Raw genomic sequence first — 23196 nt, forward strand, 5'->3', positions numbered from 1 at the left:
TCTATACTTTTGTCTCTACATGGTAAAAGACAAATAGCCTTTAGTTATAACAGACTTTTTCCAAACCTTTATATAATTGAACACAAGATACCTTTAACAACGTGATTTTCAATCCATATGGTCGAAAGTGACTGAGGCAACATCACCATTAAAATTGGAATATCAGAAGATGAGGCTGAAGAGCAAAAACTACCTCGAGTTCCTCATACACGAACTCCACTTCACATCAAAATTCTCACAACACACTAATGCAAGAAGCGAAGAGACTAATCAATCACTAATCTATTCACTGTATGACGTTACCAAATGACGAATGCACCCACAGAAAAATTGGCATTCCAACGTTTGTGTAATATATTCTATGCAACTGTGAGATCATTACAACCTTGATGTGAAATGTAGTCACATTGTAAGCTGAGATATAACAGTGAAGGCAGTTTGACCACCCAAGCTACTTCGGACCTCCATATATACATTTGATTTCCAGAGTAGTAGAATCGTTGCAAATGCACAACTACCTTCAAACATCCTACGTAATGCCTGCACTTAACCAAAGCTCAGATTTCGACACTTCCAGTACGAAGACTTAGTAATACATACACCTCAGAGTTCCTCATGATGTTTGGCCTCATGCTCATGGCTATGTTTTACCTCAATCTCGTGTTGTAGTTCGTCATACTGCTCAGGGCTGAGACCGATTTGGGGTTCGATTGGGGGCTCCAATCCTGCTTCTTTAAACAGAGCAATCTTCTCAGCCTCTTTCTCAGCGATGGTGAGGTCATTTAGAGCCCCTTCCTCTGGCTTCTCAGGCCCTTGCGGTATCACGCCTTTAGGCTTCTCAATCCTCAGATGAGGCTCCAGAGTCTTTGCATTCTCTTCCTCCTGATTTTGTTGGTGTTCATCGTTCTCAGGTTCTGGGTTGATGCCATCCTCCGACGCAACTGGCGCGTCCAGTTCCTCTAGCCCCGCCACCTCACCAAATAGGGTTTTTAATAACTCACGGTGACAGTGGTCACAGTTGAAGAACCAGGAGTAATGTCCCTCTCCCTGCAGTTTGTGGAGCTCCACTTGGGGAAGGATCCGCTTCGCATACTCACTCATAACCAAAGGCACTACCTTATCCTCAGTTCCCTGCAGGAAAATCCCATCCCGAATTCAAAATCATGCTTGAATGTGATTTCGCAAAATATTCCAGTTGCACAACCTTATTACTCTTGTATTCATTGCACACGAAATTGAATTCGCACCCAGAGACATGGTCGAGATGGCGTACATGAAAAATATGGATTGGTCCGGAAAACCCAGGCATTTCTGAGCTTCTAAAGAATAAAAAAATGCGACTGAGCAAGCTCCTCTTCGCTGGCTTGGGTCGGATATCGGATAACTGGAAGCCCCAGTCCTGAGCTTGCAGGATCAGATCCTGTGCATGTGGCTTGGGGTCTTTTGAACGCACTGATTCCTGAACTGCACGTTCCCACGCTTCACCAAAGGCATCTGTCTCAATAAGAGCGCGATCCTGCCACAAGAACCGACCAATTTGATTGCTGCGAATTTTAATACAAGACCCAAACCTGAATACACCCACATTCTTTTGCAAGCAAAACTAATCGTTTCTCCGCCTAGGCTCCTGAAGAGTAAAGAAAGACGAAGTAAAAACCATGGAAAAAGGTTGGCACCTTCGAATTGACAGACTGCTTGATGTTCTTCATGTATTTGTTGACCTTCTTGATATTACTCTTGAGTTTTCTGGGGACGAAAGAAGGAAAGTGCCGAGCGTACCAGAATGGGGAACTCAACCCGCTCAAACCAGCCCACATGGCTTTGCTTTCCTCCTTTGTAATGTTCTTGGCGTATGGGTTCATCAAGGGTCCAAACATGGCCACTCCTGCAATAAAATATGAAACCATTCATGCAATGTCAGGGTGCAATTGGAAGATTGGCAAAGTGTGGGTGGTTAGATTTTGTAAACCAAAAGCAATGTTCGCATAAAGGAGGAAAAGTACCAGCCAGTCGATCAGGAATGTAGTGGAGGGCAGCCCATGCGTACACGGCGCCACCGGAGTGGGCGAAGACCCAGAATTTGCTTCCCATGCCCAATGCATCGGCGATGTCTGCCATATCTTCTGCTGATGAGTTCAAGGTGCGCTTCGGTTGAGGATCGCTTTGCCCAATCCCCGGCCGGTCATAAAACACCAAACGAATCGAGTACTTCTTGAGCAAATCCTCATTAATGCCAGAGGGTCCTGCAGTTTGATTGCGTCGGTAGATCAATCACAAATCAGTTAGGTTGCAACACTCTCTAATAAATTACTGCAAGCAATGAGCGTGACATTGCAGAAAAAAATCCCGAAGATGACGTACCCAAGAGTCGAGATGACATGAGGCCATGGACAAACAGAACGTTGTGCTTTGCATCCGCTTTGCTGGCGCCGTGCTCAACGTAGGCGAAGTGCCGTCCATTCGGCAGCTTAATCTTATCAGCAACTATGTTGGATACATCCACATTGTATTTGGAACTTCCATCGCTAGAACTCCAGCCTGGAGCAACGCCATGCAAGAATGTTAAGTGCTGTGAGGATTTTGAGCAATTCGGAAAGACGCACAACGTAAGTATTGGACAGTGGCGAGGGTTTCTGTGTTGGAGCGTACACAAACCTGCGAGGAGGATGCAGAAGATTAAAATCCCGAGGCTGCCTGCGAAGTACGGCAAGATTTTGGCCGATTCGTAGCCTTCCTCTTTATAGTATATCTTCTTCGCCGTCTCTTTACTAAGCTGCACCGTCTCGGCTGCCTTCCCAACCACGGGCTGCAAGCTGCTGGACACAATATCAGTAGTGCTAACCACCAGGGGCTTGAATTGCGCCGCGCCAGAGCTGAGCACACCCGTCGACTTCTGGACGTAAGGGTGGTTAACAATCGGCTGCAACCTCGCGGGAGCAGCCGCAGCGCTCTGTGCGATAACCGCCGACGTCTGCCGAATCCCCTGCTGCACCGTCTCCGCACTCTGGGCGACATATGGGTGCTCCATCAGAGGCTGCACCTTAGCCTTGACAAGATCCGCGCCTTGACGCACCACCTCCGGCAGCTTATCTCGCCACGTTTGCGCGGCTTCGGCGGACTGATTCCTCACTTGCTCCGAGGTCTCCACCCCCTTCTCTCCGGCACCAGCTCCTCGGTTACTGACGTTATCCTCAGACTCCTTCCCTTGCTGTTCCATTGACGACTCCGGCGACGCATGCAATGCTTCCTCCTCCATGGCACAACCTCTATCACCACCCTCGAATCTCAAACCGCATGCAATACTTCCCTCCTCCTACTCACACACACAAACACAAACAAATCTAATTGTTCTCGATTCGTCTCTAAAACGCGAAAGAAATTTGAGAAAAACTCCAGCCTTGCTAGCCACCAAACCGTGTGTGCGAGTGTGGCCAAGCTGTTGTGGAAATAGTTTGCGGGATTCAATTCTCCACACAGATTCACAGTAAGTGATCCGAAGACGCCGACGACGAGGAGCTAAGTCAGCCCGAGGAGGAGGCGATGTGAGTCAGAAAAAGCTTGACAGTGAGGATTCACCGTCAGCTTTGGCGGGGCGGATCTCGGAGGCGCCACGTTTCAGTCCATGCCAGCTGGACCCATTGCCACGTGGGATGAAGAATTCATTCATCCATCACTTATCTCGATTTATTCATGCGTCCCCGCATTGACCTTTCCTTTCCTTTCGCTTTTTCTGCTGCTGATGCCAGCAAAGTACTTTTAATAGAATAGTGGAATGAGTTTAATATGATTTGGTGTGTTCTTTCCTTTGCTTGAAGTGTGTGTTAGGTATTGATAGAATTGTCTTCAACGATTTTTTGAAAATGTTGTATTAAAAAGATCAGTGCATCAGATGTTCTCTGCCATTTTGCCATTAAGTGGACTTATTTATAGCATTTAAGTTTTCTTGATTTGAATGAGGAGGAGACTTGAATTGTTTTCTTTTTTCTTCTTTTTAATCTCAGATTTTATTCTTGATACATTTCATTCTTACAATCAAAGGGGTAGTAAATTTATTTGGACCTCTAAAACATTGTTGCATACATACTACATTTGGCTGGAAATAATTACTAATTTTTGTTTGATACTAGTTGTGATTGGTTGAGTTTTCTGGATCTAAACCTTGTGGTTCTAATAATTATGTAAGAGAAAATTATCTTTTTGTAACATTTTTTACAAATACTTTATATTTTTTATGGTTATAAATTTATTATGTTACAAATAAAATTTAAAATTCATTTAAATTTTTGTTGAGTATTACAATGTACCTTAAACACATACTTGAATTGTATAACTTTCTAAACAATTTTAAAATTTGAACGGATAGATTTTGTGATGACAGGATCCATTAAAGTCTTAGTTCTATGTTGATAGCAGACGAATGAGAATAAGATTCTTTAAATAGATAAATTGAGGTTAATTTGGTGATAATATAGAGTAATGGCCAAATGGATTTTTTACAAGATTCTTCATTTCAAGCTTTAATCAATTCGGTAAAACTGTGGATTTGAAATGAATAAAATCACAAAGAACCAACAAATCTAATACACAAGTTTACTTTAAAACATTACATAGTAATACATGTCTTGAGATGTCCAGTGAAAAGTTGGAACACAAAACAGGTTCCTGCAGATTGCAGCTTGTGATGCACGATATCAATATGTTTGCTGTGGGCTAACTGAACCGACAAGCACCACAAATAAATAATCGTATCGCACAGTAAAGTTCTAGATGATTTAGCGATGTAAACGATGATCACGTTATAAGTAACTCTGCTTTCAAACACATGGACCTGTACCACACTCAAAAATAAAACCGCCACATCTACCGCTTATCTTAAAACAGCCTGCTTATAATTCCAAACCTAACTTGTCGATCACGTCAGTTTCAACACAGCAACATACTTGAAGACTGGTGTTTCCTCTCCTGGATCTCACTTTGTAGCTCATCATGCTGCTCGGGACTGAGACCAACTTGGGATTCTATAGGAGTCTCCTTTCCAGCTTCTTTGTACAAAGCTATTTTGTCGGCCTCCTTTTCAGCAATCGCCAATTCATTCAGAGGACCCTCCTGGGGCTTCTCAGGTGCAGATGGAATCACACTCTCTGGCCTCTTAATCCTCTCATGGGGCTCCTGCTTCGTCTCCATGCTCAGCTGCAGATTGAATACTTTCAACTTCGTAGCAAAAGTTCAAACACAATCTAAGCTCGAGTTCATTCAAAGGCGCAGCCTTCTCTACCCTCTTCCTGTACAATACACGCTTTCAAATGAAAACCAAAACAGGCCAACTTGTTGTCGCTCAAAACTACCTGTTATCCAGCACGTGATAATCTCGCTCACAACCGGTGACAACACTAGGACGTCGATTTCAAGCAAGAGCTGCAAAGTTCATGCCTTCATTCATATAAATATACAGGGGTATGATCCAAATTATGGCAAAGCTTGCCTGTACGAAATTCTAGAAGAGATTTCAGTGACCATGGCAGTTTACTGACTGTACCAAATCGATGAGTGAGATGCAGAAGCGCCACGTAGCGATCAACCACCACATGGACAGGACGCATAGGAGCCGCAACCATATAGATGACAGGTGGAATTATTCTTCCCAATCCGTTGGGTCGACTAACGAGAGATGGTTACTGGTCAAAATCAAAGTCCTTTGTCCCTGACTCCACGAAGCCCGTGTTTTCAACCTTGTGCTGAAGTGTACATCGTTTTCTTTGCTAAAATGAGGCGTTGAGTAGCCTTGATGTATCCGCCTGCATGCTTCATGCAACTATAACCTGTGGTACTCTTCAGCTGTGCCCTATATCTGCACTAATGCTGCACAAGACACAGAAATTCCAGCAACTGCAAATCAAAAAACAGAGGAAAGGTTTCTGCACTGCATGGATAATTCAATTTAAGAAGAATAGGGAGGTTTGATTGTCATGAGAGTGCACTTGGGCAATCCCAGCGTCGGATTCAACTGTCCAAGTAATTACCAAAAATAGATACCATGGTCTCCACCCCTATCAATTTCATCAATCCATTGAGCATAATCAATAACTACTCACTGCTTTACACACGATGACTTCCATTGAGCATCTACCACCTAAAGATGGTAAGGTGCAGTCCATTCAATTTCGTCCCCATAAGGCATGCAAAACTTGTTCATCGTTGAGTAGGTGAAATGATATCCTTACATTATGAAGACCTAGGCTTCTGAGAATCAAGATCTTGCCAACAACTGAAGTTTAGCTCTTAGTTTTAGACACATGAAGTAGGAAGTTAAACCGTTTCTGTAATTCCAATATGTGCACTAGAGTTGAAGGTAACCACGTATCCTCCACTCACTAAACAACCATATGATGGTAAACCAGCTTGAACAATGAAGCCATTAATCTCCGTGTCATGAGAAAGATGACGTATTTGAAACTCTATTCAGATGCAGCATAGGTTATGATGCATCATAACTAAGGTACAAAGAGCTCTGTGTTTGAGCTTCTCAAGTTCCCGAGGAGATTCAATCCCCTCACCAACACAACACTACTCAGTTCAGATCCGCACTCTTTAATTCTAAATTATCTGGCTTGATTAAGGCTGCCAGATACTGCCTTCAGGCAAGAGGGGCATCTCGCTGGACAACCTGGAAGTGGATCACGCAAATAAATCAACAAAAAGAAAAATATCATCCAGTAAATGGAAGTAATTAGCAATATTGTGAGAAGACAAGGAGTTTCCACTACAAGAGTATTGACTTACACACCCAATACCTGCTACTTCAACAAAACAGCACCACAAATTGGAAAACCTACGGAATTAAGTGGCGGAAGCGAGAATCATAATGTACCTCTTCAGCAAATTTAACCAGTATAGTTGTGCGCGATCGAGTTTGACCCTCCACTGCAACAAAATGAGCTGTTACGCTTGCTGGAAAGCCAGCTCCATCCAACACTCCCTACACGAAACGTTGTATAAGGTCATAAGCTTGACAGGATTATAGACTTTAGTTTACTAGGTTTTAGTTTAAACCTCGAGATAATATGACTGGAAGGAAATTCTACGAAGGATTGTTGACAGCAATGAAGCATAAGTGCGATAGGATAAATTGGAGACATAATTACCTTGACAATACCCGCTACAAACGTACCACAATTGAAGCCTCCCATACTCGCTGGAACTGATACGAACCTGAAGATTAGCATTTCATGAATGAAGAGTCAAACACAACATTCAGGTTCGTTAGATAGGGCTGCAAGTGTACGCAACATGTGATTGAATATTTTACTCATACTGAACTACAGTTGACCTATAATATTTCCATGTAATCTGCTGAGTCTGAGAAGAAGTTTTGAAGATGCTCCAGTGAAATTAAAAATACTGAGATGCATCTTTCAGAATCAAAAGTTGATTAGCCAAGGGGATTAGAATTGGAGGAAAACTGTGCAAGGTTAAATGAACATGCTGCCATGTTCAAATAAGATTTACTCAACTTATAGTAATCTTGGTGCACAGAATATTGATGAGAAAGAAATCTGAATCCACCCAAGCTTCAAATATTCAAAACGACTTAAGGCCTCAATCGCAACGATCGGCATGCCTCTCTTTCAAAGAAGAGGAGATAGACGAGAAAGACGAGAAAGACTAACTTGTTTACAAGCAGTTCCTTCTCGCTGATCATGTATTCATCTTCATGTTCCGTACCCTTCTCTAAAGAATCCGCAACCTGAGTGGAAAAAACCCAAACAGTCTCAGTGTGGGAGCACTTAACACACAAAATTGAAAAACCTACGATATAATAGTATCTTGATCAGAAAGGCCACGTTAAATACCTTTCCAATCAGGGACTTCTACACAGTACTGTGGACGAATGAAAGAATGCCTAGAACTCTTGTCTCTCTCCTGTTAGCCTGAAATCTCATTCCACATTCGCAGAGTCAGACAACCAGTTCTAAGATCATGCATCGTTCTTATCTGTCAAAGATAATCTTGGCAGCTAACGAGCATGTAGGCACTTGGTTATAAACATGTGTTGTGTTTAACCTTGAACGTCCTCAATGAAATCTTAGTCACATTTAAATAACATTCTAAGAATTCTAGGAACGTCACAGCTACGCATTTCCATCAAGTTCGATCGGCACATATGAACTTCATGCAAATGAATTCTTTTATTAATCATTTATTTAACAATCTTGATTGTGCAGGTGAGAAATCTAAAATAGCTTCCTTGCATATGCCCGTACCAGGAGAACTGTAAAGATGTACGAGGTGGATGTTGACTAAACTATGTACCTATACCTTCTCTCTGTGGCATAATAATTCAAGTATCTGGATGCCAACCCCAAACCCAGCCTCTTCCAACCTGCTTGTTGAGGTTCCACAAGCACGATACGATATGTTGTCAACAAAAATGTAAAGCAGAGGTTAGAAAAAGCCTATTTTTACAGCTACGTTCGCGCCAAAAGATCAACCAGTAACGCAAAAAGGTTTTGCTTTTTACTACACAGTCACTGCACACACCTGCTTGAGCGACCTTCAATGCACAACTCTAAAACATGCTAAGTAAAACATCGTTAAACAGTGTTTTTTAACTCAGAAAGAAGCAGCGGAACATAATCTGTGCTCCAACTCTGCAATATTTTCAACTTTTCCTTGGTTGTACTGCACAAGCTCCGAAAACAGAAATGCAAATGCACTGAGGCTTACCTGCACACATACCACATGAAAAGATGAAAAATCGGGTCCCATAGGCCAGTTGTGCATTCAGACACTTAAGCATGAACTTGCATGAACACAGTACCAGATTCGCAAGCATCTACAAACCATCTCAAATAGACCACCTCGAGGTCTAATATTGCTCCATAACTCCATCCTACATTGAACATGACGTTCACTTCAGATGCTGAGGGCCTCACATCGAAACAATATGCTGCTCTGCATTTTCGATGATAACTATCATACTAAATGCAAAGATCATCTCACAACACTTGTTTTTAACTAAACTTTCAAACTTAACTTTAAAATCGCTTATGCTACATAAGCCTCATTTTAGTTTCCAGGGTATTAAATAAGAGAATACTGAGATTATCAGGAAAAAAATCTCGCGATATGGTTTAAAACAATTAAAAATTAATTCATCGTCAACTTTCCAATTCAACATTAACTCTAATAACAATCCGTGCAAAGCTCGACGAAATGATCCAGAATGAAAAATAAAAATAAAAATAAAATAACAAACAGAAAATTGCAGCAATCAGCAATTCACGTGAGTATAGTGAAAATGCCAGGATCGGCAGCAATGAAACGCAACTTGGAGTACTAACATAGCAGAACAAGATTTCGACCAAAGCGGAACTAATGTCCGCTCCACCACACACAGAACAAACCGTCTCCGCATTCTTCCTCTAGATCCTACAACAACAAAAGAAGCCTCAGAAACTGTCTAAACCCGCTCGCCTAGAAACTCCACCACTCACCTCAGATTTGCCCTTCCCGAGGGGGCTGTCAACCACGTTCAAATTGTGCTTCGCCCTGCCAACCCCTATCAGTGCTCCACAGCCAGAAAAAACTTACAAACTAGCCACAGTATTTCTCGTTATTCCGCTTCACTCGACTAAGCTTGCGATATCCAATTCGGCACTCAGTCAGTCAATCCGCACTGTGCTATCTTCGAAAAAGATCGTCACCGCGGCGCCAGCAAGACTCTTCGCCGACCAGGTCCTTTTTCTAGATCCTCGAATATTTGAGGATCTAGAAAGACACCTGAGATAAATGTATCTCTAATAAGCTAGCGCCACGTGGAAAGATTGAGGTCTTGAGGAGGTTATCTGCCTGCGGGGTTTTGGAATCCAAGAGTAATCCATTCTAATTTGCTTAGGTCTGCTTTCGCAGGACGTCTTGGAAGTTGCAACATTTTGACGTTCTAGCGTCAGAGTGTCCGCCATAGCCAAGCTGTGAGGAGTATGGCCGCTCTGCGGGCCAGCCTCGGGTTGACGGGGGCATCCTCAAGGGGGCAACCGCAGAGGCCATCCGGGGTGGTGAGGGAGCAGGTCTCGGTTTCTAACGGGCTGACAAGCGTTGCGCCGGTGTCGTTAGCGGTGAAGCCTGTTTCCCCGGCATGGACTGGGAATGGGAGCTTGTTGGCCATGTTGGAGCCGGTTTTGGAAGGGAGGAGGCGGGGTAAGGAGGCGGGGGATGGGAGCGAGATGGAGGGCAGAGATTCTGGAGGAGAGAGTGGAAGTGGGAGGGATAAGGCGGATGTGGTGAATGTGTCCAGATGGCAGCGGGAGGATTGGAGTAGTAATGGTGTCGGTGGTGGTGGTGTAGGAAACGGGCGGCGGCGTCTAGGGAAGATGCATTCAAGACGGAAGCAGCCGTGGGATAGCGGGCTTACTGAGAGTGGAGAGGAGCTTTTGAGGAAGATCGTTGTTTTGCCTAATGATGAATGTGTGAGCAGTGTTTTGACTACTTCGGAGCCCAATCTCTCTTCGAGTGAGCTTCTGTCGATAATGAAGGGGTTGGGAAGGGAGGGGCAATGGAATAAGGCACTGGAGGTTTTTAATTGGATGAGGCAAAGCGTGAATTTTAGACCGGATGGTGTAACGATTGCTGTCATGTTGAGAATTCTCGGGCGTGAATCACAGCTTACAACTGTCTCTCGACTTTTTAAAAGCCTTAGGGAAGAAGGGTATCCTTTAGATGTTTATGCGTATACTTCTCTTATCTCTGCATTATCGCGGAACCGTAAATTTAAGGAAGCCTTAGGGTTTTTCGAGCAGATGAAAGAAGCTGGACCGCAGCCTAGCCTTGTGACTTATAACGTGATCATAGATTTGTATGGGAAGAAGGGTCGATCGTGGGAAAATATTCTCGAGCTTTTTGAAGAGATGAAGGCTCAGGGAATTCAACCAGACGAATACACATACAACACCGCCATTACTGCGTGCGCAAGTGGATCTTTATGTGAAGAAGCTACGGAGCTGTTTACTCAGATGAAGTCATCAAATTGTACACCTGATAGGGTAACTTATAACGCGTTACTAGACGTGTATGGTAAGGCAGGATGGTACAATGAAGCTGCAAACGTTCTGAAGGAGATGGAAAGTGCAGGCTGCCTCCCTAATATTGTAACATACAACGAACTTCTCTCTGCATTTGGAAGAGCTGGACTTTGTAATGCAGCGGCAGAGATGAAAGACTCAATGGTTAGTAAAGGTATTGAACCAGACGTCTTTACTTATACTAGTTTGCTTTCAGCTTACAGCAGGGCAGGAAAAGTCGAGCAAGCAATGGAGATTTACAATCAGATGAGAACAAGTAACTGCACTCCAAATTCTTTCACATTCAACGCTCTAATCGGCATGCATGGCAAGAACAAGAACTTCAGCGAGATGATGGTGATATTTGAGGATATGCAGGTAAGTGAGAAGCTTTTCAATTTTCCTTTTTTCTTTTTATTTGATGCATCATTGTGGCGAGTGATTCAGTCTATCAAGCACATGGAATTCCACTGTGCTCTCAACACAGAAGCTTTTGTGATTTAATTTGTGCACTTGGCAGCTGCTGAAAGTCGCATGGTTATGTCCGAAGGGTTGTTACTGTGGCTCAAGAATTCTAGACGGGAATGTCGTTTTTCCTGCGATTCGGGGCCGACTCTGTTCTTTGAATAGCATCTGGAGCTGCTAAAATACTGAATTTATCCTCATTGTGTAGCTTGAATCCTCTGTTGCAGGCATGTGGGGTTGAACCCGATATTGTAACTTGGAATTCATTATTGGGAGCATTTGGCAAAAACGGAATGTATTCTGAAGTTTTGAAGGTCAGCCGGTATTCACCTTCTTGGCTATGTCAGCTCTGGCTCTTTCCCACTAGCTTCGAATGTACAGTCGGGATTATGCAGAAGCTTACAAGACAGTTCTTTGTAGCGCAAAGTTAATGACCAAGTTGGATCAAAATATATGCTATTGACTGTAGTATTTCTTCGCGCTGAGTGTGTTATTGGGATCTTAGCTCACTGTCTTTGTTTATGTTCGTGAAAGGGTTGAAGAATTTCGACATCAATTACTGGAGTTCTTATTTTTAGGTTGAGGATCTGTTCTGTTGTTCGCAGGTTTTTCGGGGTATGAAGAAGGCAGGATTTGAGCCAGATAAGGCTACTTTTAACATTCTTATTGAGGCTTATGGAAGATGTGGATCTTCAGACCAGGCATTGAGCATATACGATGGTATGCTGCAGGCTGGCTGCACGCCAGACCTGGCCACCTTCAATACTTTATTAGCTGCGCTTGCCAGAGAAGGTCGGTGGGAGCATGCGGAGTTGATATTGGATGAGCTTAATAGAAGCAGTTACAAGCCAAATGACATTGCATATGCCTCAATGCTACATGCTTATGCGAATGGTGGAGAATTAGAAAAACTGAAGGAGATGGTTGACACCTTGCATACCATATATGTGCCGTTTACTAAGATTTTGCTCAAGACTTTTGTCCTCGTCTACAGGTATTATAATAACTCCCAGACTATTGTAATTTACTGGTTCTAATGAAACTGTTTTTTTAATTGAGCTATACCTGCCGTGGCAGATTTATATTTGGATAGAGGGTCGTGCTAACAGTTTTGTTTTCTTCTCAGTAAATGCAGTCTGGTTGATGAAGCTGAGGATGCCTTTTTGGCAATGCGTCACCATGGGTACTTGTCAGATACCAGCACATTCAATGCAATGATTTCGATGTATGGAAAGAAAGGAATGATGGACAAGGCCACTGATACCTTCGCTTTGTTGCGGAGTACTGGTCTGGAACCAGACGTCGTAACTTACAACTGCCTGATGGGTATGTATGGGCGGGAAGGCATGTATCGGAAATGCGAGGCTACTTTGAGAGAGTGTATGGCTGCAGGGCAAACACCGGACCTTGTTTCCTATAACACTGTTATATTCTCTTACAGGTATTCGTATGTTGTTTGCATCCTATATGGGCAAGTCATGTTTGTAACGTGCTTGTCTTGTTTTCTGTAGTTGATTTGCGTGTCGAATTTAGATTTCGAAATTCTATCGTATTAAGTATAGAAGGTCCTGCTTCTTTTTCTTTTTTCCCTTGCGTTGGTCTATGTCAGAATGGCTTGTTCAACAAAATCAGAGTACGAGCAAATGCTGTGGTGTTGACATCATTAGATATTATCCTAATGCATGAGCTAGTAAATGCCTTAATTTCGAATGTACCCTTACATGGAGAATTTTTGTTTGTTTGTTTGCAGTAAACATGGTCAGCTTAGCTCTGCAACTCGGATCTTCCATGAGATGGTCAGCAATGGTATACAGCCAGACTCGTTCACCTATAATACCTTTGTGGGGTGTTATGTAAATGGAGGAATGTTCCCGGAGGCTTTAAGTGTTGTTAAGCACATGCATAAGACTGGGTGCAAACCAGATGAAGTGACATATCGTACTTTAGTAGATGCTTACTGCAAAATAGGTAAATTTGAAGAGGTAGAACGAATTCTTAAATTTATCAAAAGTTCGGACCCCAATTTCAGTAAGGCTGCTTACCGAAGAATAGCTGCACGGGTGGATGATTATGACCTGCGGTCTTAGCAGGTGATTCCTTCATAAGTTATAGCTACACTTCCTGTCAAGTAGAATATAGTAAGTTTTCATCACAAGCTAAGCACCCTGGACTCTTCATCCCTGGAATGGGTTCTTAATTGTCAAATATTAGGAAATTATAACTGTGGTGATTCTTGGTTGAATGTACTTCATCTGGTAACGCAAGAGAATATTTTGTGCCCGGTCATCTAAATCCTAGTTATACATGCATGGTTTCCTTTAGGTCTTGAGAAAAGATGCAGAGTTTCTCTTCATCTAGCAAGTGCTTATATTGTAACATCTTTAGTGTTACTCCTGGCAGCTTATTAAAATTGATACATTGTGATGGGAGGTGTGTCAATGAGGTACCGGTATTAGCTCATACTTCACTTATCTTCAGTTAGCAACCACATCTCCGTGAACAATCCAGAGACAAATCGTGGAGAGATAATGGGATTTACAGTTAACAAATATATCAAAACATGTCAATATATTAAGAGGAATTTTTTGACCCAAAAATGAATAATCTATAAGACACGTTTAATTGCTTCAATGTCAAAAAAAAACATTAATTGCAAAAGCATTTTCGACCACTCTCAATAAGCTTTTATATGAAAAATTTACACTGAAGTATCAAAAATATTAATAAAAAAAAATAGGCGACCAGCAATATGAAACGCACAAGGTTTGTTTAAGACAAAAACTCATAATTTGTACATCTAAATTAACGCAACGCAATCAAATTGCCAACACACGTAGAAAAATGTTTTTACTCTGGTTCCAAAAGTGGGTCGTAGAAACATCATTCAAAACTCCACTGTAGAATGCAACCAGTCAAAAGTACAAAATAAATTGAATAAAAAACATTCGACAACAACAACAACAACATAGGTAAGAAAAACACCATAAGAATAAACTTTTAAATGTGGATGAACAGAAAATAAAGGGGAAATCGAGTCGAAAAAGGTATAAGGACGAACAGAAAAGGCAGGGAGGGAGGTACAGAGTGGATTAAGTATGAGTGCTACTGCACAGAAATGCTGCAGGAGCCACGAATTTGCTGGCTTTTCCTCTGCACCGCGAATGCACTCCCCCTCCTCCACCGCTCACGCTCTACCACCATCGCCACCAGTTCAAATCCGTCTATGCCCCCGCCCTGTCCCATGTCCGCCTCGCTCTCCTCCTCTGCACTTCCAGGCCGTTGCGTCTCATGAGCTCATCGTCCCTGCGGCGCTTCGGTCCTGCATTTGTGTGAGTGTGAGTGTGAGTGAGTGAGAGCGGCACAATGTCGGACGCTGTGGCGAAGGATCTGACCGCCGGGACATTCGCTGGTGTGGCGCAACTGCTGGTCGGGCATCCGTTTGATACCATCAAGGTGAAGCTGCAGTCGCAGCCCGCTCCTTTGCCAGGGCACCCGCCGAAGTTCAGTGGCGCTATCGATGCCGTGAAGCAGACCCTCGCGGCGGAGGGGCCCAAGGGATTGTATAAAGGCATGGGAGCCCCTCTCGCCACTGTTGCCGTCTTCAACGCGGTTCTATTCACTGCTAGGGGTCAAATGGAAGGGCTTCTCCGTGATTCCCCTGGCGCTCATCTCTCCGTTGGCCAGCAAATGGTTGCTGGTACGTGGATTTCTTGGTCGCGTCCTCCGCTTTGCAACTAGTTACTTGCATTGTGACTCCAGTGTATGGTTTGATTCTTCCAAACAATACTTCCTTAGTGAGATCTTAGATTAGGCATCGTATTTTTTTCCATGATTGCACTTGTGAGTTAGAAATTACGTGATTAAATCTCGGCGCGATTTGTTCATTCGTTTACTTTCCTCTTGAGTCAAATCTTTTTCCTTAAACCTTGTTTCGTTCGTCCTTTCTTCTGAACGTGTAGAATGTGTTTCTCCCCCGTTTTTCTTGTTTTCTAAATAGTGGTGCCTTTCTCTTCCAGAGAGCGACCTTAGTGCTTTTCATACACTAATAATTCCGAGAGGAACCGTTGTAGGGAAGTGAGCTTGAGGAGTTTTAATGGCATTGTGCGCTCTAAGGCAGCATTTGGCAACCATCGTATTCGTTCTTCCTCTGTGTAGAATTCCATACGTTTTCATGAAGTAGTCACGTTCTCACGTGCTCCCGTCGCAACTTCTATGTCACTTACAAGAGTAGCGCGAGAGATTTGGTCTGCACCAGATGTAGGCATACACCACCTTCGATTTCGTTGTTCTCATTAATCAACTAGTAAACACTCAAGATCTGATGCGACTTGACAGTGGATTGTTGAGTATTATAATTTGTTAACATGAATGCCTGTGGAAGTCATTTCTGAACGTAAATTAATATTCCGTGTTCTTGATTTCTAACCTGTCGTTCTAATTTTTTTTTCAGGTGCCGGAGCAGGAGTAGCATGCTCAATGGTAGCTTGTCCGACTGAGCTCGTTAAGTGTCGACTTCAAGCTCAAAGTGCGCTTGCTACCACCGTGGAGATTCCTGTTCTTGCAGGGATTGGTGGTGCTCCTGCCGGACGTTACAATGGTCCCTTCGATGTTGCTAAACATGTACTAAAATCCGAAGGTGGTGTTCTTGGATTGTACAAAGGACTTACTCCCACTTTAATGCGCGAGGTGCCGGGTAACGCAGCTATGTTCGGTGCTTATGAAGCTACCAAACAATACCTTGCAGGAGGTACAATATACATCTTCTGACCCTTGAATTGAATTACTAACTTTGCCCTAAGGATACTGACGGATGTTGTTAGATGATCCGCCACATTCGAATGACTATAGTTGTTTTTGCAGACGAAGATAGTGATATTCGTGAAATATGCTCAATCTTCCTGATAATTGACCTGTGTTCGGAGTTGTAGTCTGTTGAACTATATCCATTCGATCCTCTTTCATAAACAATGAAGTCTGCCACACTTTTGCAATTTTTAATGGTTACGCGGATATTGACTTGTGTTGTGCTTGGCATCTCAGGTCAAGATACCTCAAAACTTAGCCGAGGTTCCATGCTATTTGCTGGAGGTGTTGCTGGGGCGATGTTCTGGGTATCTGTCTATCCAACTGACGTGATCAAGAGTGTCATCCAGGTAGATGATCATCGGAATCCCAAGTACAAGGGCACAATGGACGCATTTAGGAAGGTTTTTGCTGCTGAAGGAGTGAAGGGGCTCTACAGAGGTTTTGGTCCTGCAATGGCTCGAAGTGTACCTGCTAATGCAGCTTGCTTTCTAGCCTATGAGTTGGTTAGGGAATCCCTAGGTTAAGTCATCATTCATTTACCCGACGGTAGTCGTTATGAGGCTTCCTGTAGCTTCATCGGTGTACATTCAGCAATTTGAATTCTTCGCTGGTTATTCCGGAGTAGTCCAGGAGCACTTATGTTTCTCCACTAACCAGCTTATTTATGTAGAGTATTGCCCCCTAAAAATATCTCAAAACTATGAATACTCTTCTTGTAACAAAGCTCCCTCTATTCAACATGCTTCTTTACCCGGACCCTCGGAAATGAGTCCAACTTGTAATCTTGGCTTTTATGCGGGGCCTGGGTTTAGTCAACTATGCTATCTGTTGCATTTCTTGGGGATAGTATTGATCATTGTTGAATTGACACGTTGCTTGGACTAGAGACCATACGTTGTGGTTTTGATACTAAGTGCATCAATTGTGGCTCGTTCTGCAGCTTTGACTGGATTCCATAAGTAAAGTTCCACGGATACTGTGCGTCTTGGCTGCATCATCTTGTTCAGTATGTACAGCAGCAAGTTGCCGAGTATGAGGTTTTGCTGCTAGAGAAAACTGTATTGGATGAGGTGATTATATTACGGTAGATGCACAAAGAAGAAACCTTAAGAAAATGTGGAGAAGTTATATTGTTTCTGACTGGAATAGTTCTGAATCTTTGTTCATTCTCCTGACGAGATCATGCCGAGTTACTTTATCATCGCCAGTGCTTGCGTACTGCGGTCTGTCATAGCCCACCGACGCATTCGCTTCTAATCAAAGTCGGCAGCATGAGGCAGTCCCTTGATTTCAACAGATGCGAGTCAATACAATTAGCACTAACCATTAGAGAATGATTGAGCAGGAAGAACAAGATAAAAATACAAGGAAAGAAAAGGGAAAAATCACTACTGCTGTGCTTAGCACAAAATCAGACTCCCAAATATTTTCAGAAGGTTTAATCTGGTGTCTGTCAATACACGCAATGCAAAATCCATGCACCGCTCATGCATGCTCACAGCTAGTTTGTCCTTGTATGTGCATTTATAAGCCACGAGACAGCTATGAATTTCTTTTTATTTTTATTTGTATTTAAATAAAATGTAAAAAGCAGTTTACTAGTAAGCATTGGCTGCTTTAGTATCTCCCGGGTTGCAAATCAATTTTATTCGAAGGTAATGTTGCTTGTCACCCGTGTCTACCGGATGCTTCACCCTCCGCTTAGCGTAAAATCGACGGTCAAAATGCTTCACCTGTAACGGAATAGTAAACTTCTACATCAGAAGATGTGAAGGCAAGCGCAGAAACACGAGACAAAACGCGAACGATTTAGTCTTTCGGAGATGTGGAAAAGGGTTTTGCTCACCCATGGCCGTCGACAATTCTGCTCGAGGAACGCCCGAGCAGGTTTGCACCGTGAAGGGTAGAGGAGTTTCACAGAATCGGTGTCTGTCGATGTCAGGTGCTCAAAATCAGCTTCCAGACACTTGAAAAATGCATCTCGTGCCTGCAAAATCGTAACACGACAGTTTCAATCCGTATGCACACCATCGTCCCGTCGCTCATCATATTGAAAACGCAGCGTTTGAAGTTTTTAGTGGGAAAAACATGACCAAGCATTGCCTTTACCACTTCATACGGTGATCATTCCATCAAAAAAGACCCACCGTGCTTGATTTCCTCCGTGAACTTAAAAATAACTCCGCATATTCATGCTCGATGAAGTAAGAGCTTTCTAGAGAGTTTTGCAAGTGTCATCCTGGAAGGTGTTGGAAGTGTTACTAGCCATCCACTGAGCGAGCCCAAGAAAAGGCCAAAGAGACCTTCCCCCTAAAAATTGACAAGCTAAGCGCACACAACATTATATGCATGTTTTCAAATAATGTGAACATGATTTTATGGTCTTCAAAGTATCTTAAAATGTATACATGTGTTTTTTTATTGAAAGGTACTTATTTTATTTATTTTCTTTGTTAATTGCAATTGAAAAACGTTCATGCACATAATCTTTTTTTAAATGTGATAGTCTTTCCTCAAATTTCCCACAATATAGGAATGAAATAAAAAAATTATTATTATTACTTCTTCGATACATATAAATATTCTTTAACTATATATAATAAATTAACAATATCTTTATGTTGAATAATATTTATATTTATATTTAAATGTATATCAAAATTTGGTAATAAATTCTTTGTGATAATATCTTCTTTTGAGATTTTTTTTCTGAAGAGTTAATTGAGGAATTTTAAAATACAAGTTTTAAAATAATACTATTATTTATTTCTAAAAAATACCATTATTTGTTGCATTTTTCAAAATATTCCTTGTCAATTGTAGCTTCTAAAAAAGATGTATTATCTTTAGATGGTACAAAGATTCAAATTATTCTATTGTTCATGCCAACTCCTTGATTTATTAATAAAATTCACATCATAAAAAATATCAAAATTCTTTAAAAAAATGCATGAAAGTAATTTTATGATTTTTATTTTTAAACAGCATAATAGGATGAATAAAATGAGTAGTATTATATCATAACAAGATATCATAATGGAGGTGCCAAGATGCACATGAAATAAAATTCTAGAGATAAGTTAACAAAACAAGAACACATTTACTCCTGTTGTTTACAAACTCCTCACATAGATAGAAACTAAATCCCCAAGCTTTAAGTAATTTGTCACATGAGCTTCTTAAGAAACATTCTAAAAAAATGGTATACAAATTTATCACTTAACCGTTCAATTAATGATCCAATGAATACTTTATAAAAGTTTAGAGGGATCATAAGGAATATAAAAGATTCTGAAAATTATAGAATTTTAAATGTAATTTTATATGTATAACAATTGTTGATATTTATTGTGATGTAATTTTTTAATCCAAATTATAAATGTTTTTCAATTAATTTATTTTAATCAAAATATGAAAATATTGAACACATGATGTATTTTGAATTTGTTATTTTAGATACTCAATATGTAATGAATAGCTAATTGACGTTTTTGTGTTTTTAGTAATTATTAAAAGAGTATTTATTGATTTATTCACATCTTTTTAATGCCAATCAATATGTGTTGCTTTGAACATGTAAATAAAATTAGAATCTCTCATATACTAAAAATATAAATTAATTTTACTTTTAAATTATATTTATTTAGACAACAAAGAATTTTCAAGAGAATAATATCACATCATTTGTCAATTTGATATCAATAGTAAAAAGTCATACAAAAAATTACCAACCTCTTGCAATATAAACTCTCCAACAAACTCTCTCTCTCTCTCTCTCTCTCTCTCTCTCACTAATTCATTTAATTACTATTAGAGTAAAAATTAAATAACTCGATCTTTCTAATGAGTATATGCTAAACAAATAAAATTAACTCAAATTGAAGGCCATTCCTAATACATTTTGATTCTTATTCATAAAAAAATCATTTACCCTAATCTCATAGACTAATACCCACATGTCCATTAGACTAGAAACATCAAAACCATGTTGGTAATAAGCCCACAATATCGTGAATTTGTGCGTATAATAATATTTATTAACGAGCATAGAGTGTAAACCAAGTAGCCACGTCAGCGAGACGATAACGACCTCATGGATGAAAGTGTAAAACGTCATCCATCTCGGAGTGATACCGTTCATCCATCCCCGTCGCGAGGCCGTGGTGTCTTTTCTGATTCTACCTGCATTGCTTCTTCGCCTCCTCCGTGGGATCTCGTATATGGCGCACTTGTTGTGTTCAATTCTCTCATGGTTGGATTGTGACGATCGTTGTTTCGTTTACCGGATGACTGAGTTTCGGGTACTCTCCACGACTGTCAATTTTTAATGTAGTTTCCGGCAAATTTTGTTTGTTTTTCTGAGAGTTGTAGACTTCGCTTTTCGTATGGATTCATGTGTTGATGACTATAGTCGGCGGCTGTTTGATCAGGTAGTTTTGATTGCTGCCGTGTGTCGAAAAGTTTTTTTTTTGGAAGTTCACTTGCTGTGGAGCATCTGAGTTGCGAGAGCCCCGGAAATTGGACATATTAAGTGTTCGTTGATTATTTAGCTGTGCTCGTGAAGTTCTGTTTTCTAGGTCTTTCATGGAAGGGTCGTGGTCTTTGGAAGGTATTTCTTCAGCTATGGAGAGTTGAAATGCCCTCAGGCTTCCTCTAGGTTTTCGTCTGAGTTGCGAGGAGAAGGGAGAAATCGGTACGTCCTTCGAATTGAGGCATTAGTTCTTTCCTTTCGATTAGTTTCCACAATTCTGCAGCAATGTCGTTCTCTTTCTTCAAGCAGTTGAAGCCCAAGACGCCCGCAGAGCTGGTGCGGCAGGTGAAGGATTCTCTGTCGTCGCTTGATACGAAGACGATGGGCGACACACGACTCCTGGAGAAATCACTGGAGGAGGTCGATAAGAGTATTAAGGTGATGAAGGATCTGCTTTTGGGGGACACCGATACAGAGCCCAATGCCGAGGTTGTTGCGGAGGTCATCCAGGAAGCGTGCAAAATTGATGTCCTGGAGCTTATCGTGCAGAAGATCCCAACACTGGATTGGGAAGCGCGCAAGGATTGCGTGCACATTTGGTGCGCGGTGCTGAGAATTAAAGTTGGAGCTGTGCAATACGGACTTGAGTATCTTGAAAGTCATACTGAGCTCCTGGATTACCTAGTTCTGTGCTACGAAAATAAGGAAGTGGCTCTAAATTGTGGCACCATGCTGCGGGAGTGCGCCAGGTATCCGACGTTGGCGAAGTACATGCTGGAGTCTGTGAGCTTTGAGATGTTTTTCAAGTTTGTAGAGACACCTAACTTCGATGTTGCATCAGATGCCTTCGCTACATTTAAGGAGCTTCTCACTAGGCACAACTCAGTGGTGGTGGCATATTTGACTTCGCGCTATGCATCTTTCTTCGCGAATTTCGACAAACTTCTCCGATCCACGAATTATGTTACGCGACGGCAATCTCTTAAGCTTCTAAGCGACATTTTGTTGGAGCGCTCAAACTCCGCAATCATGATGCTGTACATCTCGGACGTGCGAAACCTGCGAGTGATGATGACTTTAATATCTGATCCCAGTAAAAACATCCAGGCGTCTGCGTTTCACGTGTTTAAAGTGTTCGTCGCAAACCCTCAGAAACCACCTCAGATAATCAATATACTCGCCAAGAATCGTGAGAGGCTGCTTAGGTTTTTGGACAACTTCCATATTGACAAAGAGGATGAGCAGTTTGACGAAGAAAAAGAGCTTCTCGTGAAGGAGATCGAAGGATTACCATCATTGACGTCTTGAAATCGTTAACGTCTAAGCATGTAACCAGCAGTCGTAGAAAATCTCTCCAGAGACTTAGGGTTTAGTGCATCACTCTAAGTCTCTGCCTGCTGAATTTGTATTCATCTCGTTAATCTCGAAGGGAGTGCAAGCCATGGAGGTGCCTGCCATTGATTTTTGTCGTCACAGCCCATTTACCAAAACTATGGATGCTCAGATCTTCTTGGGGTTGATAACGCATTGGCCGATATGAACAATTCAAAAGCGCCAGAAACAATTTCATGCCTTGGCATTGTTGGGCACAAAGATTTTACCAGGTGCGAAGCGAAGAAGATCTAGTAGTTTTGAAGTGAGGAAGTTGGTTGATTCACAGGCGGCTTACAGGCTTGGAGGCGGTAATCATCTCTTTATTTTGGTTACTCGAGTGTCCTCCAAGAACATAGTAGTGTGTGTACTTGGGCATGTTTTGTGCGCATCGTCATTATGACGGCGAAAAATAGCATGCCTTTTGGTTCCATTTCTCCTACGGCATGCATTTTGTAAAGGAGGTAGTGACGCAGCTACATTTTTATCATGCGTTAGTACTACTTTTACCTCACGGGATTGCTCGGTGTACTGAGTTGTGTTTTGAGGATTTTTATTGAACTGTGTAGAATACAAATTCAGGGGCCTAGTTTGTTAGCAGTCCTGCAAGCCGGAACTTCATGGTTCACGACACCTAATTCAGCAATACTATGACTTTCAATTTTTATTTTATTTTCTTGTACATGTTGACTTAACCCTTGATGAAAAAGCATGTGATATGGTCGCTTTGGTCACATTTTGTGACTTACGTTCTATTGTTTTGGTTGCAAATGCTCTAGTTTTAGCTTTCCCTCGCTCAAGTGCAGGTGACGATTATGAGAAACAATGCTCGCTATTCTTTTTACGGGTCGAATGAATTTATGCTAAACAACGCTGGCTAACTGCTTGAGGAATGAACATAAATTAGATTTTGCAAGCCTTCCTTGCAACTTCTCCACCTGGGGGGGTTTCATTGCCATGCGTGGCGTTGCTTGAAGCGTTGACAAAGTCACTCTTTCTATATGTATTTCAGTGAAACTCAATCAA

The 23196-nt window shown here is 41.8% G+C and overlaps 4 protein-coding genes and 1 pseudogene across 6 annotated transcripts; 3 read left to right on the top strand and 2 right to left on the bottom strand.

Annotated features, from left to right (window-relative positions):
- Positions 1–330: 330 nt before the first annotated feature.
- On the bottom strand, positions 331–3555 carry LOC112275053 (uncharacterized). The gene is made up of 6 exons (XM_024505007.3): positions 2656–3555; positions 2362–2538; positions 2004–2243; positions 1677–1885; positions 1274–1516; positions 331–1131 (listed from the first exon to the last, which is right to left on the bottom strand). Exons 1-6 carry the CDS (start codon positions 3254–3256, stop codon positions 604–606), a joined length of 1998 nt encoding a protein of 665 aa, XP_024360775.1. The 5' UTR covers positions 3257–3555; the 3' UTR covers positions 331–603.
- A 2872-nt stretch (positions 3556–6427) lies between these two features.
- On the bottom strand, positions 6428–8860 carry LOC112275058 (uncharacterized; annotated as a pseudogene). The gene is made up of 7 exons (XR_016499949.1): positions 8725–8860; positions 8317–8380; positions 7851–7928; positions 7668–7744; positions 7143–7209; positions 6869–6976; positions 6428–6664 (listed from the first exon to the last, which is right to left on the bottom strand). The product of XR_016499949.1 is annotated as an uncharacterized LOC112275058 (transcript).
- Positions 8861–9888: 1028 nt separating this feature from the next.
- LOC112275052 (uncharacterized) lies at positions 9889–13808 on the top strand. The gene is made up of 5 exons (XM_024505006.3): positions 9889–11435; positions 11750–11836; positions 12128–12516; positions 12649–12963; positions 13273–13808. The coding sequence occupies exons 1-5, from the start codon at positions 9981–9983 to the stop codon at positions 13607–13609; spliced, it is 2583 nt and encodes an 860-aa protein (XP_024360774.1). The 5' UTR covers positions 9889–9980; the 3' UTR covers positions 13610–13808.
- A 949-nt stretch (positions 13809–14757) lies between these two features.
- On the top strand, positions 14758–17084 carry LOC112275055 (mitochondrial carnitine/acylcarnitine carrier-like protein). Its single transcript, XM_024505009.3, has 3 exons — positions 14758–15219; positions 15973–16269; positions 16563–17084. The coding sequence occupies exons 1-3, from the start codon at positions 14886–14888 to the stop codon at positions 16850–16852; spliced, it is 921 nt and encodes a 306-aa protein (XP_024360777.1). The 5' UTR covers positions 14758–14885; the 3' UTR covers positions 16853–17084.
- A 3455-nt stretch (positions 17085–20539) lies between these two features.
- LOC112275395 (putative MO25-like protein At4g17270) lies at positions 20540–22842 on the top strand. 2 transcript variants are annotated; one of them, XM_090246137.1, is made up of 2 exons: positions 20893–21021; positions 21131–22842. In XM_090246137.1, the coding sequence occupies exon 2, from the start codon at positions 21181–21183 to the stop codon at positions 22105–22107; it is 927 nt and encodes a 308-aa protein (XP_090102263.1). In that variant the 5' UTR covers positions 20893–21021; positions 21131–21180; the 3' UTR covers positions 22108–22842. The 2 variants fall into 2 exon arrangements, with proteins under 2 accessions (XP_073386124.1, XP_090102263.1); XM_073530023.2 differs by having other exon boundaries at positions 20540–22842.
- The last annotated feature ends 354 nt before the right edge of the window (positions 22843–23196 follow it).

This window comes from Physcomitrium patens, chromosome 22 (genome assembly GCF_059467195.1).
Source record: "Physcomitrium patens ecotype Gransden chromosome 22, ASM5946719v1, whole genome shotgun sequence".
Lineage (NCBI taxonomy): Eukaryota > Viridiplantae > Streptophyta > Bryopsida > Funariales > Funariaceae > Physcomitrium > Physcomitrium patens.